The sequence below is a fragment of the Tachypleus tridentatus genome, chromosome 10 (assembly GCF_004210375.1).
Source record: "Tachypleus tridentatus isolate NWPU-2018 chromosome 10, ASM421037v1, whole genome shotgun sequence".
Lineage (NCBI taxonomy): Eukaryota > Metazoa > Arthropoda > Merostomata > Xiphosura > Limulidae > Tachypleus > Tachypleus tridentatus.
This window is the reverse complement of record NC_134834.1, coordinates 163,782,858-163,809,515: the sequence shown is the minus strand read 5'-3', so window position 1 is coordinate 163,809,515 and position 26,658 is coordinate 163,782,858. Positions and strand designations below refer to the sequence as shown.

Here is a 26,658-nt window from a genome sequence, read left to right as displayed (position 1 = left end):
AGAATTCAAACATTTTTTTACTCTAATACATTGATTTGAGTTGTACCTGACGTTGAGCGCAATAACTGATTGTGAATACGCACAATGTCATCTTACCATGCCAGTGATACAGTACAACGTAAAGACAGAAGATTACCTGGGTTGAGGCTCCACCCTGTCGAGGGTGGAGTTCCTATAAACTGTAGTATAAGAGGATGTTTCCTAGGCGTCAGCTGATCAGTCCGTACATGCTAGAAAAGCTAGTGAGCAGTGAAGCTTTCTTTCGCACGTGAGACAAACGTGAGTACAGTTACAGCATTAAAAACATTAATGCTTAATTCAGTCAATTTGCTTTCAAAGCTCTGTTTATTATCGAGAAAAAATCGCAGATTTCCTCTATAGTTTAGTGTATATTAATGTTCAAAACAAAATTACAAAACATTTTGTTAATTTAGTTCAGTGATTGGTAAAGAATTATATAAAAATATATTATTTTTTTCATTCTTTAAAATTATGTGTGTATATATATATATATGTAAGTAAAATATTGCATATTTTTTATTTAGATGTATATGTTCGGTTTATATAGAATTAGAGTTTGTCCTTTTACTTAGGTGTTTATATAAAATGGTAATTATACTGAGTATAACCTGTTTTTCTTCATCAAATATTTTCTGTTGCGAGTCCTATTCAGTCATAAAGTGTTTAGTTAACGTACGTGATCGATATAAATATTTATTTAAATATTATTGTATTGATTATGATCACAAATTCAAACTATGGTCTTCGTTCCTTGATGTAACAAAAATTTAAATGTTGGTAAGCCCAATTAAAGCTTAAAACTTGTCAGAACCTAAACCTCAGCAGGTGACCACTAACATATCATTTTTATTGTAATTAGTACATTCGAAGTAGAAAGACGCATTACAGTAGCAAGTAGCCCCAGATTTAAAACAAGATTTATTGAAGTTAAAAAGATATTACCGTATTTAAAACAATAAGATTCATGACAGTTGTAAACTTAGCATGGTATTTAAAGTGAGATTTTTTTCATTTGAAATCTTACCCACAGATTTAAAATAGTAAGATTTATTGCAGGTGAAATCTTAATGAAGTTGGAAATAAAGCACCACATAGGAAGCGGTAGAACTTCGTGCTGTTGAAACTTCAGCAGGTCATCAGTAAGTATAAAGGGTTTTAACACTTTAAAACATACCTTCTTAATCTTTTTACGAATACGCTAGATTGTTTTCATAATTAACCGGGTCGATATAATTAAGTACTCTAAAGCCACAATGGCAGCCATAACCTGTTTTCAAAGGTCGTTGAATATGCTTCAACGTGATAGGTAAAACAAAATGTGCGGCCTAACTAACTAATAAATGATTATTGACCGTAAAATGCATATCAATGTTATAAGTGTAACAATCGGTTTCGCCACCAGTTTTGGTTTCATTCCTTTAAGTCACATGTTCAGTCTTTTTTTGGCTGAATCTTTTCACACCTAATGTGTTTTTAATTAGATAACATGACTTTTAGTCAATAGACACCAACAAACCATACATAGCACGTTAAGAAAGTCACACTCAATAATAACAAACATTATCTTTAGGGTCACAGACCTTTACTTTACAAAACTAATCAGATTTTTAAACATACATGGTGGTAGTTTTCCTCTCTAGAACAGTGTTAATAACTTCCTTTATAGTAGTGTCATGGAAACTAGGTTAACAGTTTGTTGTCATCACCTGCATGCACTCGGTAGAGCGTAACAAGCATCATTATTTACGCTAATTGCTTAATCTAATATAATTTGTTTCAACTTTTTTAATTAGTAGAATTTCATAAATTTAGCAAAGCTGTGCTTAAAAGGTGACAATGAATTAGATAATACCGTTAATTTATACAATTCTTTTAAAAAAAATAAGCTAAAAACTGCTAATCTAGTTGGTTGAGCTAATCAATACTTATGTATTTGCACGTTCTTTCACCTTATAGTTTTGTTGTTCAAAATAAGCTGTCTATAACTCGAAAGACAAAAACTAAAAATTGTCAATTTTACTCTTATATGAAGCTATGGTAAAAATTTTAGAGCGATAGCTCACGCAATGTTTTTGCATAGGCGTGCATAAAAAAGTTTGGTCAAAGTAGAGCGGTTTTTGTTAAATAACTTTGCACACGTGACTTATATTTATATTACATTTATCACTGTAGGATTCAAAGACTAATCAGTGTATCAAATTCGAAAAACTCCGTAAAGGTTTTATATTAAGTAACTTTACGTTTGGTGGAAATAAAAAAATAGGAAAAAAAATCAACCGATGTGGGAGATGTTATATCTCGTGTATTTCTTAATGGATTTCCTTGAAATCTGATATGTGAAGTAAGGTTCCAGTAGAACATAGCCTCTGAAAATACTTGTTAGTTTGGACTACAAGAATTTAGGCTACAAAAAGTGAAAAATCGCTAAACTGTCACTCCTGTTAATAAACTAAGTGTGTTCTGCAGGTTGTTTTGGCCACATGATACACTACTGTGCGTCTTTATTCATATGAATTATAAAACATTATCAATAAACTGTCACTCCTGTTAATAAACTAAGTATGTTCTGCAGGTTGTTTTGGCCACATGATACACTACTGTGTGTCTTTATTCATATGAATTATAAAACATTATCAATAAACTGTCACTCCTGTTAATAAACTAAGTGTGTTCTGCAGGTTGTTTTGGCCACATGATACACTACTGTGCGTCTTTATTCATATGAATTATAAAACATTATCAATAAACTGTCACTCCTGTTAATAAACTAAGTGTGTTCTGCAGGTTGTTTTGGCCACATGATACACTACTGTGCGTCTTTATTCATATGAATTATAAAACATTATCAATAAACTGTCACTCCTGTTAATAAACTAAGTGTGTTCTGCAGGTTGTTTTGGCCACATGATACACTACTGTGCGTCTTTATTCATATGAATTATAAAACATTATCAATAAACTGTCACCCTGTTAATAAACTAAGTGTGTTCTGCAGGTTGTTTTGGCCACATGATACACTACTGTGCGTCTTTATTCATATGAATTATAAAACATTATCAATAAACTGTCACTCCTGTTAATAAACTAAGTGTGTTCTGCAGGTTGTTTTGGCCACATGATACACTACTGTGCGTCTTTATTCATATGAATTATAAAACATTATCAATAAACTGTCACTCCTGTTAATAAACTAAGTGTGTTCTGCAGGTTGTTTTGGCCACATGATACACTACTGTGCGTCTTTATTCATATGAATTATAAAACATTATCAATAAACTGTCACTCCTGTTAATAAACTAAGTGTGTTCTGCAGGTTGTTTTGGCCACATGATACACTACTGTGCGTCTTTATTCATATGAATTATAAAACATTATCAATAAACTGTCACTCCTGTTAATAAACTAAGTGTGTTCTGCAGGTTGTTTTGGCCACATGATACACTACTGTGCGTCTTTATTCATATGAATTATAAAACATTATCAATAAACTGTCACTCCTGTTAATAAACTAAGTGTGTTCTGCAGGTTGTTTTGGCCACATGATACACTACTGTGCGTCTTTATTCATATGAATTATAAAACATTATCAATAAACTGTCACTCCTGTTAATAAACTAAGTGTGTTTTGCAGGTTGTTTTGGCCACATGATACACTACTGTGCGTCTTTATTCATATGAATTATAAAACATTATCAATAAACTGTCACCCTGTTAATAAACTAAGTGTGTTCTGCAGGTTGTTTTGGCCACATGATACACTACTGTGCGTCTTTATTCATATGAATTATAAAACATTATCAATAAACTGTCACTCCTGTTAATAAACTAAGTGTGTTCTGCAGGTTGTTTTGGCCACATGATACACTACTGTGCGTCTTTATTCATATGAATTATAAAACATTATCAATAAACTGTCACTCCTGTTAATAAACTAAGTGTGTTCTGCAGGTTGTTTTGGCCACATGATACACTACTGTGCGTCTTTATTCATATGAATTATAAAACATTATCAATAAACTGTCACTCCTGTTAATAAACTAAGTGTGTTCTGCAGGTTGTTTTGGCCACATGATACACTACTGTGTGTCTTTATTCATATGAATTATAAGTGGGTTATAAAACATTATCAATAAACAACAAAGTGCTCACTTCAGAATTTGTTACACCTGCGCTACAAGAGCTGGTATCAGTACTAAAACAAAGTTACTTAATAGTATATGCCTGACATTCTACTAGTAATTCAAGACATTATCATATTTTGGAGTTTTCATATATGCTAAACCATATATAAAAGCAGGTTGTACCAAACAAGTGTGTTTCGCCATATATACTTATGTTATTGGGGTCTTTGCTCAACTAACTTGCATTCATATCATAATCTGTCTTATTTGCCTCTAGAATGATGATATATAACCTATATTTCTTTGTTTAAGCTCTCTGGGTGGTGTGTTGGTCTTTAGTTGACCATTAAGCAGAAGTTGTTAGTTGTAAAACAAAATCTCTGCATTCTTTATCGCTCAAAATTCTTAAATGTAATGAATGTCTGCCCCTGGTCGTTAAATACACACAGGAAACTCAGATAACAACTAGAGCAAATAGTTATAATTAGAAAATGTACTTAGTATAAATTTCTCAAGGTATTTTCTTCACACAGTTAGGAGAAAGGAATGGTACTCGTTTCTAAACAGTTAAGACGTGGGAGAACGAGTGGTACATTTGTATCCGTTTCTAAACAGTTAAGAAATGGTACATTTGTACCCATTTCCAAACATTTACGACTTGGGAGAAGGAGTGGTACATTTTGAAGCCACGTTTATGCACCACATTATAACCAGTATTAAAGTGAATATACATTGCCTTTTCAGTATTTGCTTTGTTTATACAACCATAAAGGGTTAATTATACTCTCAGACCATGACTACTAAATGCTGTAGGCACTAATTACACTCTCAGACCATAATCATTAAGTGCATTAGATATTAATTATATTATCTTACCATGTTAAATATACTTTCAGACCATAACTAATAAATGCGCTATACGCTGATTATACTCTTGGAATTTGACCATTAAATGCATTAGATGTTAATTATAATTTCATACCATGACCATGAAGCGCATTAGACATTAATTATATTTTCAAACCATGACCATTAAATGGCATTAGATGTTAATTTTACCCTCAGATCACGGGCTTCAAATGAATTAAACGTTAATTATACTTCCAGACCATGACCATAAAGTGCTTCATACGTTATTTACACTCTCAGACCATGACCATTAAATTAATGAGACATCACATAGAATAAATTATCTTTCATATAGGATTTGCACAGAATTTTCATTTACAAATATTACTTCCATCAATTAGTTTCAATAGAATAGTGTTTTTGTAGAAATTTTCGTGAAAAGCGACGTAAAGTCTATATATATGTTCAAAGTCTCTACTAACTCCGAACTGATAAAATAGAGGGAAGGCAGTTGGTCAACATTACACACTGAATACTCTTGTACTGCTCTTATCTCACTGAATTATATTTTGTACGATACTCTTATAGTAAACCCAAGGTTCCAAATGTGCATCATGTTTCAGTAGCAGCAGGACACGAATGACGCACCACTGACTATAGCCGGCAATAGAAACGTCACTTTTATTAAACCTTATTTCCTAAACCTTCTTAAAATGATTGTTAAAATAAGTTGTTAAACTTAATCGCTTTTTTCTTTTATATTCAATAAATTAATGTTTCAGTTATATTTCAAATATGTTTCACGTGGCTCGAGATCCAAACTTTTATATAACATTCTGTTTTAATGTTTTAACAAAGACTTAGACTGCTTTGATGTTTGATTGAAATAAGGAATGCATAAAAACGAACATTTTTTTCTGTAATATAAAGCTTCAATGTGGATTTGTTTGATCATTTCTCTCCCTATGAATTAAAAATATTCGAAATTATTAGACAATAGTAACGACATTCATTTCTTAGATTTTTAATATCCATAGTTACATAGCGTTAAATCTGCATGTTTTTAAAGCTAAAAACTGAGTTTCGATACTCATGGTGTGTACCAGTACAGCTAACCCACTGTTTAGCTTTTTGGTTAACTGCTACAAAACACCGAGTCATTTCTTTGAAAAATTGTAATATAATAATTAACAATACACTTTGTGTAAAAGTCATGCATTGACAACACTATGTAACACAAATTTTGATCCTAGATAGTATGTGTTATTTCTCGATTGCTTGTGTTGTAAAAGTGCAGAAAATGGCCATTATTCTCTTCAAACTTTGCTTTTGTGACCTGAATAATGAAATTTAGAAATTAACCTATTTTCTATGTAAAAACGGGCAAATTTGCACAATTTCATTTACATAAGGTGTGAATAAAACAACATATGAATCAAGATTTACATGTATTTATACTAAAGTTACACCAAAATTGAACAAAAATGTTTAGAAGTGAGTAGGTTTTAGAGATCTGCGGCTGTAATGTTAATCACTTTCACATATCAGCCCCCTAATATAGTCTCCCATCATGTTTTTGTTATACGCTCCCATGTCACAAAAGCAAAGTTTGAAGAGAAACTTAGGTCTTTTCCATTTACTTCAGGCATAAGCAACTGGGAAATAATACTTTCTGCCCAGGAACAAGAGAAAGTAAAAATTTGTTACATAGTGTTATGGATATAACATAAAAGAAAACTGCACACAATTAGTAAGTTAAAAAATACAAAAACTGAGTTGTGTTTAGAGAAGAAAAGTATAAACACAAAAATATTTCCTACTTTTTTTAACATTTTTAAACACAACTAAAGGTCAAAGAACTAAAATAACAGTGTTTCTACAAGAACAAATAGAAACCAAATTTACATTAATTCTACTAAATGCCCTTACATTAGCATAATGTAATGGATGAAATATTAAAATGTGATTAACGTTAAAAGATAATTATAAATATCATAGCAAGTACTATGTTAACTCTAACGTTGGAGTAAAAACGATGTTGTTTTGAATTAAGCTTCACAATAGGCTATGTGTGCTCTGCCCAAAACGGGTATCGAAACCCGGATTTTAGCATTGTAAGTCCGCAGGCATACCGCTGAGCCACTGAGAGTGTAAGTAAAAACGCCAGACTGAGTTAATACAAATACAGTGTCTTAAAACATGAAAAAGCCTACAGCGAAATGAACAAACTCAGTATGAAGCTAATAATTACACTTCTAATAATTTTGTCTTTCTACTTTAGATTTCTTTGTTTGTCTAGAATTTCGCGAAGGCTATCTGGGCTAGCCGTCCCAAATTTAGCAGTGTAAAAGTAGAGGGAAGTGGTGTCAAGATGGTCTTATAACTAAGATTGCACACTATTGTTCAGCGCCACATTCTTTATTGTAACAAGTTTAAACAGAGAACAATGGTGTCAAACATATTCCACATGTCCTAACAAACTTTACAATAATCCTACATTATACAGACCAAAGAAATAAAAATCTCTTAACAATGGATCGGAAGTTTTGATAGGTGTACAATTGCCAATAATTTCAAGGTGCACTCCCGAAGACTGTGAGTGCTTATTATTTTGTTAATGGTACTAACAGATGTGACTAACTTCATCACGTTGGTATTTCGGTCGAAGGGTTCTCTTTCGCAACTGTAGTACTTCCTCACGGATAATAGTGCTGTTCCAATTGATTTAGAGGAGTCTCTTATTGTTATACCTTTCAGTTTTTGATGGCCCGGCATGGCCAAGCCTGTTAAGACGTTCGACTCGTAATCCTAGTGTCGCGGATTCGAATCCCGGTCGCACCAAACATGCTTGCCCTTTCAGTCGTGGGGGCGTTATAATGTGACGGTCAATCCCACTATTCGTTGGTAAAAGAGTAGCCCAAGAGTTGGCGGTGGGTAGTGATGACTAGCTGCCTTCCCTCAAGTCTTACACTGCTAAATTAAGGACGGCTAGCGCAGATGACCTTCGAGTAGTTTTGCGTGAAATTAAAAAACAAACAAATCTTTCAATTTTTGACTTTTTTAATTTCCTTCAAGAATAACTAGAGCTTTTTTTTTTTACAAAAATACTGTATCCTACGCCTAACTTCGTTCTAAGAATATTCTTCCACATCTAACACCAGTTTGTTTGCTTGTATTTTGATGTTCGAACAAATCTACACGAGGGCTATCTGCGCTAGCCGGTTCTAATTTAGCAATGTAAGACTAAAGGGAAGATAACTGGTCGTCATCACTCACTGCTATCTCTTGGGCTAGTCTTTTACCAACGAATAGTGAGATTGACCGAAAATTATAACGCCCCCATGGCTGAAAGGGCGAGCATGCTTGGTGTAACGAGGATTCGAACCCGTGTTCTTTAGATTACGAAGAAATCTATTAAAGAAACACGAACCTTTCTAAAGTGGACTAAACTGGAAATCTTGTAGAATATTCAGACATTCGACGATAATAACCCAGTATAACGCTTATGATTTTTAAATGAGCTTGATGGCTTGTGCCTGTACAGAAAGCATACTTAACCAATGAGGAACTTCTGTCCGATTATGGGCTATATTGTTATTATTAAAATCCACTGATAGATTAAAATTATTATTTTTTTATTTTTACTTGAGATTAGGTAAGGTATGAGCAATGGTGTAGTTTGTACGTTTGCTATGTAAAAAAAACAACAACCAAAAAACCATAAATACACTAAAGATGATCTAAAGTAAATAGGTAGATAAGAAGTTTTAACAGTAATTTCTTACCTTTCTCTTCTTACCAACAGATGGATTTAGACGAGACAGATGAGGACAATTTAGAAGCACTGCTGCTTCGTAAGGCCAGTGAAAGGAGGAGGAAGGGGTCTCGACGTGGGTCCTCTCCCTTTTCGATAGACGGTGATCCTATTGCTCGGGACCGTCGGCGCTTGTCGTCCTTTACAACGTTGTCTGCAGAGTGAGTAACAACTTTCACAGTTTATAACGTTTTTACTCCTGGAAGTAATCCAGGAAACACCATAACCCTTGACCTCAACATTCAGTAAAATAGGTATTGCATCAAGGAAGATAAAGAAACTCGTAAAAATGGTTTGGTTTGTTTTGAATTTCGCGCAAAGCTACACGAGGACTATCTACGCTAGCCGTCCCTAATTCAGCAGTGTAAAACTAGAGTAAGGCAGCTAGCTAGTCATCACAACCCTCCGACAATTCTTGGGCTACTTTTTTACCAACGAATAGTGGGATTAAGCGAAACATTATAATGACCCCATAGATGAAAGGGCAAGCATGTTTGGTGTGACGGGGATTCAAACCCGCGACCTTTGGATTACGAGTCGAGTGCCTTAACCACCTGGCCATGCCGGGCCGCGTAAAAATGGTATCGCAGTTAAAAAGCACTTCAGTCTTAAAGGAAAAGTAGGTTTTAAAATGAAGACTCATACCATTCTTAGTTTGTTTTGTTCCAGAATTTCACTTAAAAGCTGCACAATGGCTATCGCTATGTAAACATTCCAAATTATGAACTGATAGACTGATAGAATAAACGGCTGGTAAACAGCGCCCTCCGTTAACTCTCGGGCTACTCTTGTGTGATCAAATAGCAAGATTTGTCAATTGTTTCTATATTTGACCCAAGGACTCAGAGAACGGAATGCCGTTATGTGTTAACAGGCCGTGCACCACTGATCTTGAGATTGATGGGTAAGACACGCTAATCACGAGCTACCATCGGTCTATTGTTTTTAGCAAGAGAGATATTGTTGCAGAAAGAGCCCCACTTAATAATGTAACAGTGCCGAAGATACCCACAGAACCTACACTATTAAAAATAATATTACGTATATCGTTAAAAGGTTGTGATATATGCACAGTTTAATCTTTCTGTAGTAGTTCTCCTTGTTTTCTATTTTAATTTATCTAGAATAAAAGGTTCATTACTGATATGCTCAGCAATTCATTTCTCTCCTTTAAATGTCAGTGCTAGGACTAAATGTAATTTGTAACACTTCATCACACAAAGGACTTTCGCAGTAGATATTTACGTCTAAGTAAAAAAAAATATATTGTCATTCAATTAATTACAGCCCAAATATGTAATGTACTATTTATTTTGTTTAATAACGATCGCAAAATTGCGTGGCAAGTAATTAAAACAAATATGCATTTTAACAATTGAAAACATACTGGCATGATTTCTCAGTAGTAAAATTAAACAATAAGCTAATGAACCAAACGAACTTGAATGACAAGGGCATATGATTATAGCCTTATATACCTACAAAAAGTTTCCACTCAACGACACTTGTGTCCATATGAAGAGTTTTCATCAAAGAAACATTGTTAAAGTGTGAACAGTTTCCATTCAAAGAGACATTGTTCTCTTACGAACAGTTTCCATTGAACGACAAAGTGTGTCCATATGAACATTTCCCATTGAACGACATATTATGTCAGGTTTTTAGTTTAATAATTTCTTTTGTTTGCATTAACAACATCGACGAAAATATCAATAATAATATATTTCGCGTATTGAAAATTATTTTGTAATTAATATTATGAGGTATACTAGACGAGATATCGAAGCATTAAAATGTATATTAATAATCATGTGTGTATAATGCTGTGGTTAGGCATAATATACACATTGATCTTTTGAAAATAAACAAAGAGAGAGAAAGAAAAAGGCTTAGAATCTCAAATAATGTTGGATTCTAGCTCAGTCACTTTATTGTTATCTTGCACTTTAACCCTTGTAATTACGAGAACTATTAAAGAAAAAGGCTTAGAATCTCAAATAATGTTGGATTCTAGCTCAGTCACTTTATTGTTATCTTGCACTTTAACCCTTGTAATTACGAGAACTTATTTTACTATTTCGGCAAAATTCATGTGCTAAGACATAAAAAGAACTTTATCAAAAAAGAGTATTTGCAGTATGAAAATATAAGATAGTTATTTAAAAACGATCAAAATGTTTACTTATATATCAACATAATAAAACATCAAAAAACGAAGACATTTTTGTAGTTGTAAGACAGCAAATAAAATATTTCAGTCTCCAAGTTATCAATATTTTGAAGTAGTAATTGTTTCTTACTGGAAAATGTAACTAATATCCAAACTTTTGGCCTTTACAGAATATTAAGTAAATTTCCAACGTTATCAAAGTGATTTGTTTTGCAATTTATGTTAAATATATTCACAATATGGCCCCGATTTTTATAACAATAATAATACATTTAATAACTCAATCATTTTTCTATGGGTTCATCGCAGTTCATAATTTAAATATCTTACATTTATTTTACAAAGTCAGAATCTTAAAAAATATGAATTTTGAGACGTATAAATAATAAATGTACGCGTAAAGTCATAACACATTTATAAATTATGTATCTCTTAGGATATCACGAGGCTAAACTAGATAGATTATATCTCTTCTGCTACTTGAAATAATAGAACTTTTTCCATACACAGTCGAGAGATATGTCAGCTACGTAATTGGTTTTATAGCCTTATTAATCACTTTTCAACTATAATAAGCTATGCAACTGGGAAACATCAATACATGAAGGGAACTCGACTTCTGGAAAATTCCAAGTTGCAATAGTTACAGTACAGCCCGTTAGAATACTGTGATTTATCATATATATTGTATACATTATAATCAACTTGAACATTAAATATAAATAACGAACTAAAATGATCCGTTGTCCAATTTATAATGTTTTAAAAAACAAAATATCCGAATATAATTCAGTTAGTAAAAAACTACAACAGAACGTTAATTACAAGTATGCTTCTATGTTTAAAGTTACCAGTGAAAAACCTGAAGCTGAGTAGCTAGTTTTCATTATCTTTGTACATTCAGACATTGCATCATGGTTAGCTTGCCCAGGCTATGGATGCCAAGACTCATGGTTCAGGACCCGTTTCCACAAAAACGCACTCTGCACTTTGTAGTTCTGGATGTACTAAAAGAGTGATGGTTACAGATTCGACAAGATAAGAGAAGTTCAAGAACTGACAGTGAAGGCTGTTGATCAAGAGCCTTCTGTTATGAATATTTGTTCAAAATTCGAAACAACTACGTGTTAAAAGCCTTGTGTTAAATTTGAAACAATCACTTTAGTTGTTAAGTTACTGGTTAGCATTACATCAAGGCACGTGGCTGAAGTGAGTCATATTAAAACACGATAAGTATTATATTACATGTAAAACTATTTTTAATGTGGGTCAGAAACGTGACGAGAAAGTTAAATTAAACAAAGCACAACTGATGTGACTACAGTCCTTAAATAAGTAAGGAAAGCAAGGAAAGATAAATCAGAAATGTGACGTAGTGACACTCATTTTGCTTCTGTTCTTCTCTCAACGTCACGTCATCGGCGTTCATTGTCTTCTCTTCGTTGCTTTGGATCCAACCAAACTTTTCCCACATTTCTCTGTTTCAATAACTATTGTAAATATCAAAACCAACCCACAATTTATCTTTAACAATTATGGAAATAACGATTAAAATTATACCACGAGGGGGACATCAATATATCCCTGAGAACCCGAGTTGAGAAAAGCAGGTTTTCTTTTAAAATCTAAACTCCTGTTATGATATTTTTGGTTTATTTTTTGGCATATAATATGTGAATTTCCTTAAGCGTACTTTCTGTTAGTTTATTAATTTGTTTTGCTCAAAGTCACATAATGAGATATCTTATCTCTAGGGTCGGCATGGCCAGGTGGATAAGGCACTTGACTAGTAGTCTGAGGGTCGCGGATTCGAATCCCTGTCACACCAAACATGCTCGCACTTTCAGTCGTGGGGGCGTTATAATGTAACGGTCAATCCCATTATGCGTTGGTAAAAGAGTAGCCCAAGAGTTGGCGGAGGGTAGTGATTACTAGCTGCCATCCTTCTGGTCTTACACTGCTAAATTAGAAACGGTTAGCGCTGATAACCCTCGTGTAGCTTTGCGCGAAATTCAAACGAAACCAAATCTAAGCTCCATATGCTGAGAGCAATTGAACCTCAGTTTTTAGTATTGGAAGTCCGTATACTTGCCGCTGACCTACCAGGGTACTTTCCTTTGGCGCAAAATATTTTGTAGTTTTTAAGAAAGTAACGTCAGGCACCAACGTGAATTTATGCCTCTTTAAAACTGATTGATTTCTTATTATTTAATTATAAATTACAGCTTTTAAAATCAGTTAAATATTACTCAGTACAGGTACGACTTTCCGATCAATGATACGTGTGATGTGTATTAGTAATGTCAACTTGTGTACTTGAGAATGATCGTGCCAATGTTTAAGTGTCGTCCCTGCAAGTAAGTAAAACCAACAAAAAACTATTGATTTATTTTCTGTATTATTTGAAGAGTTAGGAAATGGTATAAAAATTTTCTAGCAGACAGCTAGCGTTTAGAGTTTCTTAATAATTATGTGATCAGAGTTATTCCTCGAAAGGAAATTATAAAATCAATATCCCTTCTCGGCCATGCTCTGTGAACCATGAGTAATTGTTTCTAACTACGTGCTCTATTACCCGTAATAGTAGAGAGTATGTTTCTGATACTGCGCAGCTGAGGGTGCCCGTTGCGATGTGATACTACTGTGTAGGCTGTCTGCATTAAGTATTTGTCTTAGTATATAAGAATTACTTATGCTATCTTTATGTATTATTCATCTCCAAAACAAAGCCCATTAGAAACATTTAGGTCACACTGCGAGGGTTAAAAATGCAATATACGAAAATCAAGAGATCAACTGAAATAAAAAGTCTAAAAAACGTTTAATTGCTTTGTCTTTCGGTTAATATTCATTGTTTTGTTGCAAAATATTATTTTGAATAAGTTCATAATACAATAAAATGATTGTCTAGGTTAAAAAAACAACAGACAAGTCCGCTCCAAGATCATATTCTAATCTAAGAAATACTAGATCTTATATATAAATAAAGTTAGGTTTGTCAGTGTAGTCAACAAACTTTTATCTGGTGTATTTACATAACAGTTCATCAAATATCGGAAGGTATGCTAAGAAATTTAGAATAAAATTTAAATTTGGCTTCATTCGATTACAACTTTTTTCAATTGTTAGTAAAAGATACAATGTTTTGTTTATGACGTAAGTTAACTTACTTACGCTCTATATTTCTCTCTCTTAATTATGATTATATGACACCGTGATAGAATATATCGAAGTAATACCGACAAAGTTGTTAAACTTTCCGAAAGCTACAGTTATAAACAGGAATATATTTAGGAAGTGTTTTCACGTGCATTGACCTCATGTGGCTATTAAACATGCATGTGACATCGTATATAGATGTCACTGTGACCGGTAAGAAGAATCGATTATCCCTTCTCATATAAAACCGAGATAAGCTTATTTCATTTCCAGATAGTATAAAACCTAATTCATGTTTTATATGAATTCCAGGAAGTTGACTCTCTTTTTGTATGTTTAAGGTTTAACTTGACATATTAAATAGTTTTGCAAGAGCAATTCTTCAACAAAATACAGACAGTGTCTCTGCCATTATCACTTTTAATGACTGTTCATGTAATATGACTCCACAATCTATATATAGTTGCGAGATAATTGATAAAAACAAAGAATATCCAACAACTGAAAAAAATTACAAATACCTTTTCATTTACGCTGATAATCCTATCCAGACATTTGTTGAAGCTTACCATGTCTCACAGTATTAACTGAACCTTCCGTTGACTCCGAAAGGAGAAATTTCTTAACTTTTTCAAAAAGGTATTCTCGAGCCGGGCGAAGTGGGATATTATATATCCATGAACACCCCAGTTGGGAAAGTGAAATACCTTTTCTCAAAACTAAATATCTGCCATAGTTTGTTTGTTTGTTTGATAGTCATTCGAGACATAAGAAGAAAGTTCTTAAAATAACTCCCCTCCCTAGATCAGCAAAAAGTCTGAGGTGATTATAACGCAAAAAACTTGGGTTCCGATACTCGCGGTGGTCACAACAAAGATAGCCCATCGTGTAGTTTGTGCTTAATAAAAAAAAAGTTAAAAGTTATGTAACTGGTTTCAGTGCTTCTTTAAATGAAGTTAGCGCGTGTTTTTTGTTCTTGAACATTCTCCAAGTTTCCATAGAGGCCTTTCATCGAGGTTTCTTCCTATCTATGTATTATCCTGCCTTATCTAGACAAACGTTTGTGCATTACCTGGCCTTATGTTGCTCTATATTTCTGAGCTTTCCAGTCTTATGTTATTTAACTTTTGTCTAAACCCCCCCCGCCAGCCAAGAGATCTCTTTTTTTTAGTAGGTAGAAAGATATTGTCCTTGGTTATTACTAGCCCTAGGTTTTAAGGCAAAGGGCTAGAAATGAACCATATCGGCTTCTATTTTTAACACATTTTCGAAACTGTTCACAAACCACACTTCTTATGGGTCCGTGATTCGGCTGATCAAGGTATCTCTACTGACATGTGCACCACAAATACACAGTGAAGATAAAGAAAACTACCACCAATATTCCAGTTAACACCATTAAATACTGCTGGGATATTTCTGTGTATTTGATACAGAAAACTAGTTACTTCTTTAGTCTTAACAGGTGAAAGCATTAAATTATTCAATATTACGCGACAAGTAAACTCCACCGATAGTAAACGCTATTAAAACTAGTCTGTAAACTAAGGTTTAAGAAACTATACATATAAAAGACATAATAAGAACATATTTCTATCGTGTGCATTCTCCCATCTGTCGATTTCCCTATTTTTTGTTGTCCAGCTCATGTCGGTTTCCCTCACTTATCTCACTTAGCTCCTATTCGTTGTTCTTTCTCATTTTTTGTAGTTCTTCCTATAAATACCGCCCAGAAAGTCAGAATATTCTTGATAAGAAATAGGGAATATGTTATCCAAGGCAAGCATTTGTTTTTGTAAATCGGTTATGTTTAAAACATGGTTACTCTAAAGTGTATGAATATTTTTGAAATATATTTAAGCAGTGTATTTTTATTCACCCTCCTTTAAAAGTAGTTCCAATCAATGCATTAAAACGTCTAACGTTTTGGAAGAGGATCTTCGAACATAAAATATATTACTTTTAACAGAAACAACAGTTAAAAAAAAGAAGGCACTCCATTGTGTAGTTAATATGTGTACTATGACATTATAAATCTTTAGAGACATACAAATGGCCTACATTTTACATAATTTGGTTTGGGCAAAGAAAATATAGTAGTCAGTATTAGAAATTTTAGTTTATTGGAATGAGGTGGAAATAAAAAGAAGGCGCTTTTACCGCAAATACAGTAAAAATACCTTCCTTTTGAAGTAAAATATGAGGCTAATAAGGAAACTATTAGTGAATATGTAATTTATTTTTAGGTATTTTTCGAAATAATATTACAGGAGTTTTATGTATCACTTCAAATTTGAAAATAAGGAGACATGAGTGTAATTGGTTGTCTAATTCCAATAAAGGCGTGGTTTTCTACATAACCTATATCATTCTCACATAATTTATAAAGTACTTTCATGTTATTAGAATATTTCCCTCGATCTCACATATCTGTTTCTTGTTTGTTTTTTGCTGTGTTTGAGTGAAAAAAAATAATTTAAAGAAAGTTTTGTTTTCGATGTAGCCATGTTCATTTATAGCTGAAAAATATACTTAACAAAAAAGCAGAAGACAGATTAATAAAATATTAAGTTAAACAAGGTCATACTTATTATGAACAGATAGATCGCTAGTTAAACAGGTGATGATTAACAGAACAGAGATATGGCTGGTTAAACAGGTAATGACTAAAAGAACTGAAGTGTGGCTAGTTAGATAGACGATAGTTAACAGAACAGAGAGATGGCTAATTAAACAGGCAATGACTAACATAACACGATTTGTTTGTTTGTTTTTTAATTTCGCGCAAAGCTACACGAGGGCTACCTGCGCTAGTTGTTCCTAATCTAGCAGTGTAAGACAAGAGGGAAGGCAGCTAGTCATCACCGCCCACTGCTAACCGTTGAGCTACTCTTTTACCAACGAATAGTGAGATTAAACCGTCACATTATAAGCCCCCACAGCTGAAAGGGCAAGTTTGTTTGGTGGTATGGGGATTCGAACCCGCGACCCTGGCATTATAAATCAAGTGCCTGTTAAGGCACTGCCTGGCCATGCCGAGCCACATAACATGGAAGTGGCAAGTTAAACAGGTGATGACTAAAATAACAGATATGTGGCTAGTTAAAGAGGTGATGGTTAACAGAAGAGAGAAATGACTAATTAAACAGGTGATGACCAGTAGAATAGGCTAGTTAAACAGAGAACTATACTAATGGGACAAAACGATAATTATATTAGTATGAACAAACTGTGTTTATTAAAATTGTCAAAGTTACCTTCCAAACCAAAACCTTAATCAAAATAAACGATGTAAATTGTCACTGTTTCGGAAAATGTATATTATTTATCTTAAGTTTAACAGCAGAAGACTGTTTAAACATACAGGCAGACAATGTGAAAAAAACATTGCACTTGTATATGGTGTGTTTAACATTAAACATAACTGTTGAATATCTTTGCTTATTAAGTTGGAAAAAATGTAATGTCTCATTTGTCAGTAAGCAAAAAAGTTGTTATAGAAGACGCGTAAAATAAGAGCTGCAAAAATAAACACTGTTTAACAGTAGGCGCACTTCACGATGTACGTAGTTACAACCTTGAGAAACTGTTCTATTGAACACTTGTGTAGTATCTAAACATTACTGATATTCAGTTAAGCCTCTTTATGTTTCGCCAGTCTCTACTAATGTTTGCTTACGTCCGCGTGTTACTAATCACGTCTAGTAAAAAGATAAAGTTCTCCCGTGTGTATACCTCATGTCATCAATTTGTTATAATATTTGCGAGGTTTTCTGTTTCTTTTGTTTGACATACACTAACCTAAATTAATTTGGGTTATTATATGGTGATGCTAAGCGGACTGAAAACCCTATAGATATTATACACACTTGACCGTTATAAGAGGTCTAATGATATTTCTTTGGTTTGCTGATCCAAGCTGTGCTGATGAGCCTTGAATAGATGAAATTGCAGTCCATAGCAGAGGGCACGGCCAACCAAGGAAAACATTAGGCCTATACGTCAGAGATTTTCTTTCAATTTTACTTATATTAAATGAGAAAAGAAATATTTAACATATATATATATATACAATCACTTAATTGCTTCCATGCTATTTTTGTAATTGTAACTGATGTTATTTATTTTATTCATTTTTGTAGGTCATTTTGTGTACAAAATTTTCTTAGAGGGGTTTATAACCAGCATTCACAATAAAGATCTGGCCAGTTTATTTATAATTTGCATTTGTAAGAAAAACCTGAATAGTTTCATTTTCAAATTTTACTGTTTGTTTTTTAATTTCGCACAAAGCTACTCGAGGGCTATCTGAGCTAGCCGTTCCTAATTTAGCAGTGTAAGACTAGAGGGAAGGCAGCTAGTCATCACTACACACAGCCAACTTTTGGCCTACTCTTTTATGAACGAATAGTGCGATTGCCCGTCACATTATAACGCCCCCTGGTTGAAAAGGCGAGCATGTTTGGTGTGATGGGGATTCGAATCCGCAACCCTCGAATTACGAGTCGAGCACCTTAACCCACCTCCTCATGCCGCACCTCCGAAATTTTACTAAGAAATGCATTACTTTTCTAAGAAAAATAATACCCATTACTAGTTTAAAATCTAATCATAAATCTTTGTTTTAAGCCCATTCTGTAATAAAAGTTTCGATTTCAAACTGTTTAAATAATATTATTTCCAGAACTGCAATATTTAAAAAAAATGCTGTCGATATTTGTAAAACCCTCAAATACAAAGATCATGGGCCTTCTGCAGAAACAACAAAATATCAATAGATGGAAATTGAATTAAACAGAAAAATAAATAATCTACACAATGTTAATACAGGTGCAGGTAACATGTAAAATAACCGAAAAATAATATTAGCGGAAATGTGATTGGCACAAGCAGAATAACAAAAACAAAAAATGTTTTAATAAATTGTTTAGAATTTCTGATTCAAAATAAGACACCAATACATCACAAATGCCGCACCTTAGATAGTATTTTATGAATTAGACATATTTCTATGATAAAGTGACTAAAACTACTGAATGTCCTAATTCAGTTGGATAGAAAAGTAAAACCTATAATGATTAAACCACCATATGAACGTGTATTAATACGCAATTCTTCACATGATCAGCAAAACAGGTTTACATACAATTTCAGTTGCATAATGTGCATTTCAGAAAAGGAAAAAATAATTTCTGTCTTTTCAGCCTCCCACTGGTTTAGCGCTACGTTTGAAGGCCTCTAACACTAGAATCCGGGTTTCGATATCGTGGTGTGTGTGCGATATATATAGCTTCGTGATTAGCGCACAAATGTACTGTATTTATAAAAATAAATTAAGTAGTCTCAAATTCTTGTTAGCTATGTGGGCATGATATTTTGACAGGGCGTTTATATTGTATCATCATGTTTAAGGGTGGAGCCTCTGGAATAAAACTGCTCAGTAGATTTGTTTTTAGAACCAATCACTGGAAGCGATTCAAATCGTCACAGGAAGGGAACATCGAACAGGAATGTTTGTACAGCTTAACTTTAGTTTGATGAAATTTTGCTACTATACAAAGCAAAATCAAAATTGTTCAATTGTGTTGTTTCGAAGCTTCTTAACATGGGTTATAAGTCATCAGTGTAATAAACTTGCTGTCAACTAGGTTTGGTCGGTTTAGGATATTTTTGTTACCCTTTAACCCACGTACCACGTGGATAATGAAAAATTAATATTGATATGTGTAACATGAATTCAAGCAATTATTTAAAAAAATGTTAAACTCTATAATCCATATGACCTAATGAAATTAGTTATAGAAATGGAATAGGTTAGCAAATACGAAAAATTTATATGTATGGATTTATCTGGACATTGAAATTTAAAGGATTAAAAGTTTATCTTGAAGTTACAAAAATTAATGGAAGTATTTTAGAAAGCTTAACAACTAAATGAAACGTAAAATCAAAGTAAATTTAAATAAATGTATCATAGTACAGACAATTCAAACGTTTTTATGAAACGCGTAAAGATGACCAGTAGTCTATGTTTCCATATTTTAATCAAACGCTTAAAAATTCTCCAATTAAATCAAACAAAATAATTTTGGATGTTTATCTTTTGTAGTATGATACAACAATATTCATATATAGCAGAGTTAACAAGAGTCGACAGACTGTTAAGTATATATGCCATTATATTTAAAGTAAATATTAAATAAATTAATTGTCCGCTAATGCATTTCAACAACGCGCTTAGTAACTTAATAATTTTATACATTTGAATATTAAAACTTAATTTGCTACTTTTATGTAAAAGTTATAGCATCTTCGGAAAAAGGAAGAAAAAGTAGAAATATATTTAGAAATGCAGATAAATGTTTCCTTTAAAGAAACGAAGTCTCCATATTTTTACTATAATAACGTGCGTTGATGTCAAGATCCAAGTAACTCTGAGAGTCGTAAATTGAAATCTTAGCCTACATATTATGCAATTTCAAAGTCGTAATTAGAGAAAAACGTATATCTAAATCCTAAGATAACTTTAGATAAGTAGATAAGCTGTAAGGCTGTGTTTTTTTCTTACTAAAATCAGTCGTAACAAAAGGGTAACATAATACAAGGGTGAATATTAATCTTACCTAGTTATTTTACTGCGCACAGGATTGTTAACAAAATGAAATAAATGTTTTAATGAATATTTTTATAATGGAACATTAAAAGCTTTAATGTGGGCCTGACGTGGCTAATGGTTAGCATGCCGGACAGTGAGTTCAAGAGCCCAAGATTAGTGTCCCATTTCCACGAAATCGCACTTCGTACTTTGGGCTCGTCTGTGTGTTATAAATGTGACAGTCAAATTTGGCTATTTGATTAAAGTAGCTGGAGGTGACAAATTTTCTTTCTTCTATGCTATCAATATCAAATTAGGGACTAGCGTATATAGCCTTCGTGTACCTCGAAACTTGAAACACGTATGATGAGAGTGAACTTTTGCTTTCCAATTGGTTCAGGCCAAGCATGGCTAGGTGGGTTAAGGCGTTCGACTAGTAATCTGAGGGTCGCAGGTTCAAATCCCCGTAGTACCAAACATGCCCGCCCTTTCAGCCGTCTGGGCGCGATAATGTGACGGTCAATCCCACTATTCGTTGGTAAACGAGTAGCCCAAGAGTTGTCGGTGGGTGGTGATGACTAGCTGCCTTCCATCTAGTCTTACACTGCTAAATTAGGGACGGCTAGCGCAGATAGCCCTCGTGTGGCTTTGGGCGAAATTATAAAAACAAACAAACGATTAAATGGTTCATCCAAACGCTTTTGAACATTTTTTGGAAGTGTAGCTTGGGAAAATAAGATATCTCAACCACTGAATTTCTTAAGATACTACCACAAGTGTAGTAAACGAGAATTGTGAAACTGATAATCGTTATACAGGTTTACTTTTTTTTCTCTCTTTTAAATAGAACATATTTTATTATAATGTTTGAAATATACTTTTATAATGCACTCCTTATTTTTATAAATTGTGTTGGATGTGAATAACACTATTACAGTGTATATCCGTTATATATATAATAGTAACTTGTTTTTATTGAAGTTTCACAGTGGTTCAGTGGATAATCTTGAAGGCATATAACGCTAAAAATCAAGTTTGATAACCGCAGTGGGAAGAGCAGAGGTAGCTCATTGTGTATATTTGTGCTTTACAAATTATATAAGTAAATAAAATAGATCCTAGTAAACGAGAGGGCGTAGTGATGTTTATATAAAGTAATTTCGAAATACTAGGAAAGTAGTTCGTTTTCAGTAACAAACACACAATTAGTGGTCAACATTAAAGTATTGAACTGCATAACTTAATGAATCGATCGAATTAAAAACAAAACGTTGAATCACTAAGTCTAAGAAAAAACAGTATAATATAAAAAATTCACGAATAAATTTGTTAAACTTGCAATTTCCTGAAATGGAAAAACATTGTTATGTAAAAAGGTGAAAATAAGACAAAGCATACACAAACTACCATAAAGTTTATTAAATGCGGCCATTTTGATTTCTATGTACAGTGGATATAATTCAGTTTTTAGCCCTGTAGCAACTTACTGCTGTGGGTTCTTGTTGTTTGTAAATAAGCACAATGCTATACAATGAACTATCTGTACACTGTCCACCACGATTATCAAAATTCCGATTATAGCGTTGTAAGTCAGCAGACATACCGCTGTGGCACTGGAGGGCTACTGCTAAGGGCAGAAAAAGTCCTAAGTTTAATTATTTAAAAGAAACTTTGAAGTGAAAACGCAATTAATATGAGTAGTTAAATGTTAAAATGTAATAACTCGTTGTCATTTTAAAATTATTCATCTCAAGAACTATAATCTTTCCTGTTCTGTTATTTGAAAGAAGATACTTGTAGTATAAACGAAGAATTCCTTAATTGCTGTCAGAAACACAAACTACAGCTGTTATTGTAATAGTTTCTGTCTAAGACTCAATAAACAATTACCAATTCGAAAAACAAAACAAAACAATAATTATGTTTGTATCTCAGGTCTTGCTTTTAGCAAGATATGGCAGAGAACAACGTTTTCTTGGTTAACCTGAAGATGACCTAAGAAGGCCAAAACGTCATTCTCTGTTATATTTGGTAAAAGTGTTAATATTCATACCAGCTGTCCTGAAATATATTTTTACTTCAAGTGGGTTTCTCGTCACCACGAATATTCCTGTATTATCCATGTTGTAAACAAACGTACTTCATATACTTTTTATTTATTATTTATATCAAACACTTTACAATCTTAACCCCCAAATTATCGCATTCGTTACCGGCAGAGTACACATACTACATCATATTAAGCAAATGTACGGCTAACAACATTTTACAACACTCAGAGTAAAATACTGACAAAATAAATTGGGTGAAAACTATTCATTCTCTAAATAAAACATATCATATCTCAGTAGTATGGTTATTGGAATTAATTACGATAATAATGGTACTTTTTTTTTACATTGAAGTGACTCAGAGGTTATTAGGTTTGACTGTTTGGAATTAATCACAAATTCATACACTAACCTATCTGTGTTTGCCCACCTCAGGTATCGAAACCCGATTTCTAGCAGTGTGAGTCTGCAAACATGTTGCTGTGCCACTAGGGGATGGATTACTAGAATCTGCAAATAAAAAAATCATGGATCCACAAACAATGTGATGAACAAACAGTTAACAAATGGTTTTAAAATATAAATGGATCAGAATGGATCCCTATCACTAATTAGAGAGCTAAAAAAGTAGTGATGGCATAATTTTCAAGTGAGATGTTGGTCCCGTCCCAAATGCGACATACAATTTTAAATTATATTAAATCGTATCAGGAAACGAAACACATGTGCAACGATGAAAGTTTTTCTGCAATTTTTTTAGAGCAGATGCTTACAACAGAGACAGGCTTAGCATGGCCAGGTGGTTAGGGAGCTCGACTCTCAATGTGCAGATCACGGGTTAGAATCCTCGTACCACCAAATATACTCACCTATTCAGCCTTGGGATCGTTACGATGTGATGGCTAATCCCTTTATCCGTAGGTAAAAAGAGATAGCTGTGGGTGTTGATGTCGAACTACGTTTTCTCTAATCTTTCATTAGGGCTGTACTTTTGTGGGAAATTCAAACAAACCGCAATGAAAGCAACAATAAAAGAGTAGCTATTTATCCATCCCAAGTACAAGTATTAGACGGGTTAGGTAAGAGTTTAATTGCTTGTTTGTTTGTAATAAGGCACAAAGCCACACAATAGGAGATTTACTATGTGTCAGCTGTGAGTATCGAACCCCGAATTTTGGCGTTACATATTCGCAGACATTCCGCTGTGCCACTGGGGGCAGCTTAAAAGCAACATTTTCAGACTACGAGTGAAGTAAAATGTAAAAATGTAAATCATCATTTCTCAATACGAAGTTTCTGAGCGCGTGAGTTTCATGTCACAAAAACCTGTGTAAAATTCAAATTTTATCAGATCGTTTGACTCAAGCGCAAAGTTACACAATGGAATATTTACACTGTGCCAACCGCGGGTATCGAACCCTGATTTTTGGACTTATAATTCATTAGACTTACCGCTGAGTCTCCAGGGTGTTGCAAGAATGGAGGGAAGTCCTAGCGCCATTTCAGATTTAAATAAGAGAAGGCAACTTTTATTGGTTTCATACGGGAATTAAAATTAAGCCTGTGATCGATCTTAGAGTTTTTAAAGTTAAAAAGTTAAAAATCAGTGTAGGAATTTGACTTTTAGAAATATGCTGATTTATCTTCCTGGAACACCAATGATACAAGATCATCATATTGTCTCTTGTTTCTTCACATTTCAGTCCTTCATAATCCTACTATAATATGAAAGAAGTTTGCATTTGGACCTGTCAAATAATCAATTAGGTATGAGTCCAGATGTGTGAAGAAGCTATTTTTTCTTTTAAGGTGCAATGATTTCACAATTACAGTGACGGCTAGATATAGGTTAGTCACTGAGGTAGCCACTAGGGGGTAGTGATGAAATTGAGGAAATCCCACGCAACGGTCATTACTTGCATATTTAGGATGAAAACAGAAACATTATTTATATTCATAACTGGTGAAACATTAATTTTTCCAACTGCATTTCGCTTTAAAACCCCATAAATCATTTTAGGAATTTTTTATCATACATTGTTTGTGCATAATTTCAAGATAGACACAACAGTATTAAGTGAGATAATATTTTGCAAAATATTACTTATTTATTTTCGATACAAAAAGACAAAAAAACCCAAAATATAAAATAAAATGTTATTAAAATAATTAAACATAGTGGACAGGAATAACTTTGTTCTAACATACTTTAAATCTTTATATCGCTACTGACATATTTTGGAAAAAATAAATATTTTTATTTTCATAACTGTTAAAAATTTCGTTTCCGAATCTCATCAGTCATTAGAGAGGTTTAACCATCAGTGATATAAACACCTCACGACAAATACCAGTCAACACTGTATTTTAATACATATAAATATACACATTGTTTATCTTTTGTATATTACATCAATAAAGATGTGATCTTGACAAAGAAAGAACGGATTAACAACACAAAGAAAGAAGGTAATGAGTGCCTACATAGCAGCAAATTCTAGTGAAGGCGTAGCTATAGATAAAATTAAACAATAACCCTTCGCTATCAAATCAGTAAATCAATGAAATATATGGTTGGTTAAGTTTCGTAAGCCTTTAACCATGCATTTACTAGTTTAACTAACTAACTGTGTGTGTGTCTCTATACATGTATATGTACACAATTATTAAATACTCAATACTTCTGTGTAACTATGAATTGGATCGCGGGTTCGAATCCTGGTCGCACCAAACATGCTCGCCCTTTCAGCCGTAGGGGCGATATAATGTTACGGTCAATCCCATTATTCGTTGATAAAAATAATAGCCCAAGAGGTGGCGGTGGGTGGTGATGACTAGCTGCCTTCCCTCTAGTCTTACACTGCTAAATTAGGGACGACTAGCACAGATAGTCCTCGAGTAGCTTTGCGCGAAATTCAAAACAAACAAACTACGAATTATCGCATGATAGATTTTTAATCGTTATATTGATTTAAAAAAAATCGGTTAATTTCCTCAAGTTTAACAAACAGTTCAGTTATAATTTTTTGTAGCCTGATTTATAAGTTAACGAGACACAAGTGAATTTTTCTTAAAGGATTCACAGGGTTAAAACGTTTGTGTAAAACTTTATCATGATTCGAACCCATACAATTGGGTAGAACATGAATTCCAGATTCTGTCACCACAAACCCATCTTCTTAAAGTTCCCTAAAGGTGATAACATATGAGCAGTCGAAACGTAAGATATAAACCAATTAAGTATATAAAAATTAGTAAGTGATTAGTAATTAGACTTAGGTAATCATGTAAGTTACTAATCTTGACCCTTCCTTGATATCGGATCGCCTCAACTTTAATCGTAAGTAATTTCTTACAAAGTATGGCAACAAAATAAAGATGGAAGATTCTTTCTGTAAAATTTATCGGTTATTTATAAGAAATAAAAATATATTGATATCAGAATCAGTAACATAGTTGTCATAGGCTTAAATAAAAAGAAATCGTATATAACAGAGATACATTATACGTGTACCAAACACGAGATATTGTTAAAATTTATTATTCAAACACGACCTTGACGGACTATATGAATCGATCTGATATTAATAAAATAGGGTACAAGTACCCCAGAATGGTACTTTATAATTCTGAAAGAACGTAGTGCTGATAAGAGGTTTTCGAAAATACTTGAGAGAAATAAGAAAGATCATTTTTAATTTAAAAAAAAACAACCTAGATTATTTTTTTCAGTGTTTTTGTGAGGCAGAATTATTGACATATTACGGTAGTACACACATTGTTGATAAACGCGTGCAACCGAAATGTTGAAGAAACTAAAAATATTTGTAGAAACCTGACTCTTCTTATTCGTTTCGACAAATAACGATGTCACATTG

General features: G+C 33.2%; 1 protein-coding gene across 1 annotated transcript in view; it reads left to right on the top strand.

The window, feature by feature from the left end:
* Window positions 1–225: 225 nt before the first annotated feature.
* Window positions 226–26,658, top strand: part of LOC143230824 (transmembrane channel-like protein) — a 100,904-nt gene continuing 74,471 nt past the window's right edge. Inside the window, exons 1-3 of the mRNA XM_076465024.1 lie at window positions 226–279; window positions 1,078–1,160; window positions 8,797–8,966. Coding sequence (XP_076321139.1) covers window positions 8,797–8,966 — 170 coding nt within the window. The 5' untranslated portion in view covers window positions 226–279; window positions 1,078–1,160. The remainder of the gene's footprint in view (window positions 280–1,077; window positions 1,161–8,796; window positions 8,967–26,658) is intronic.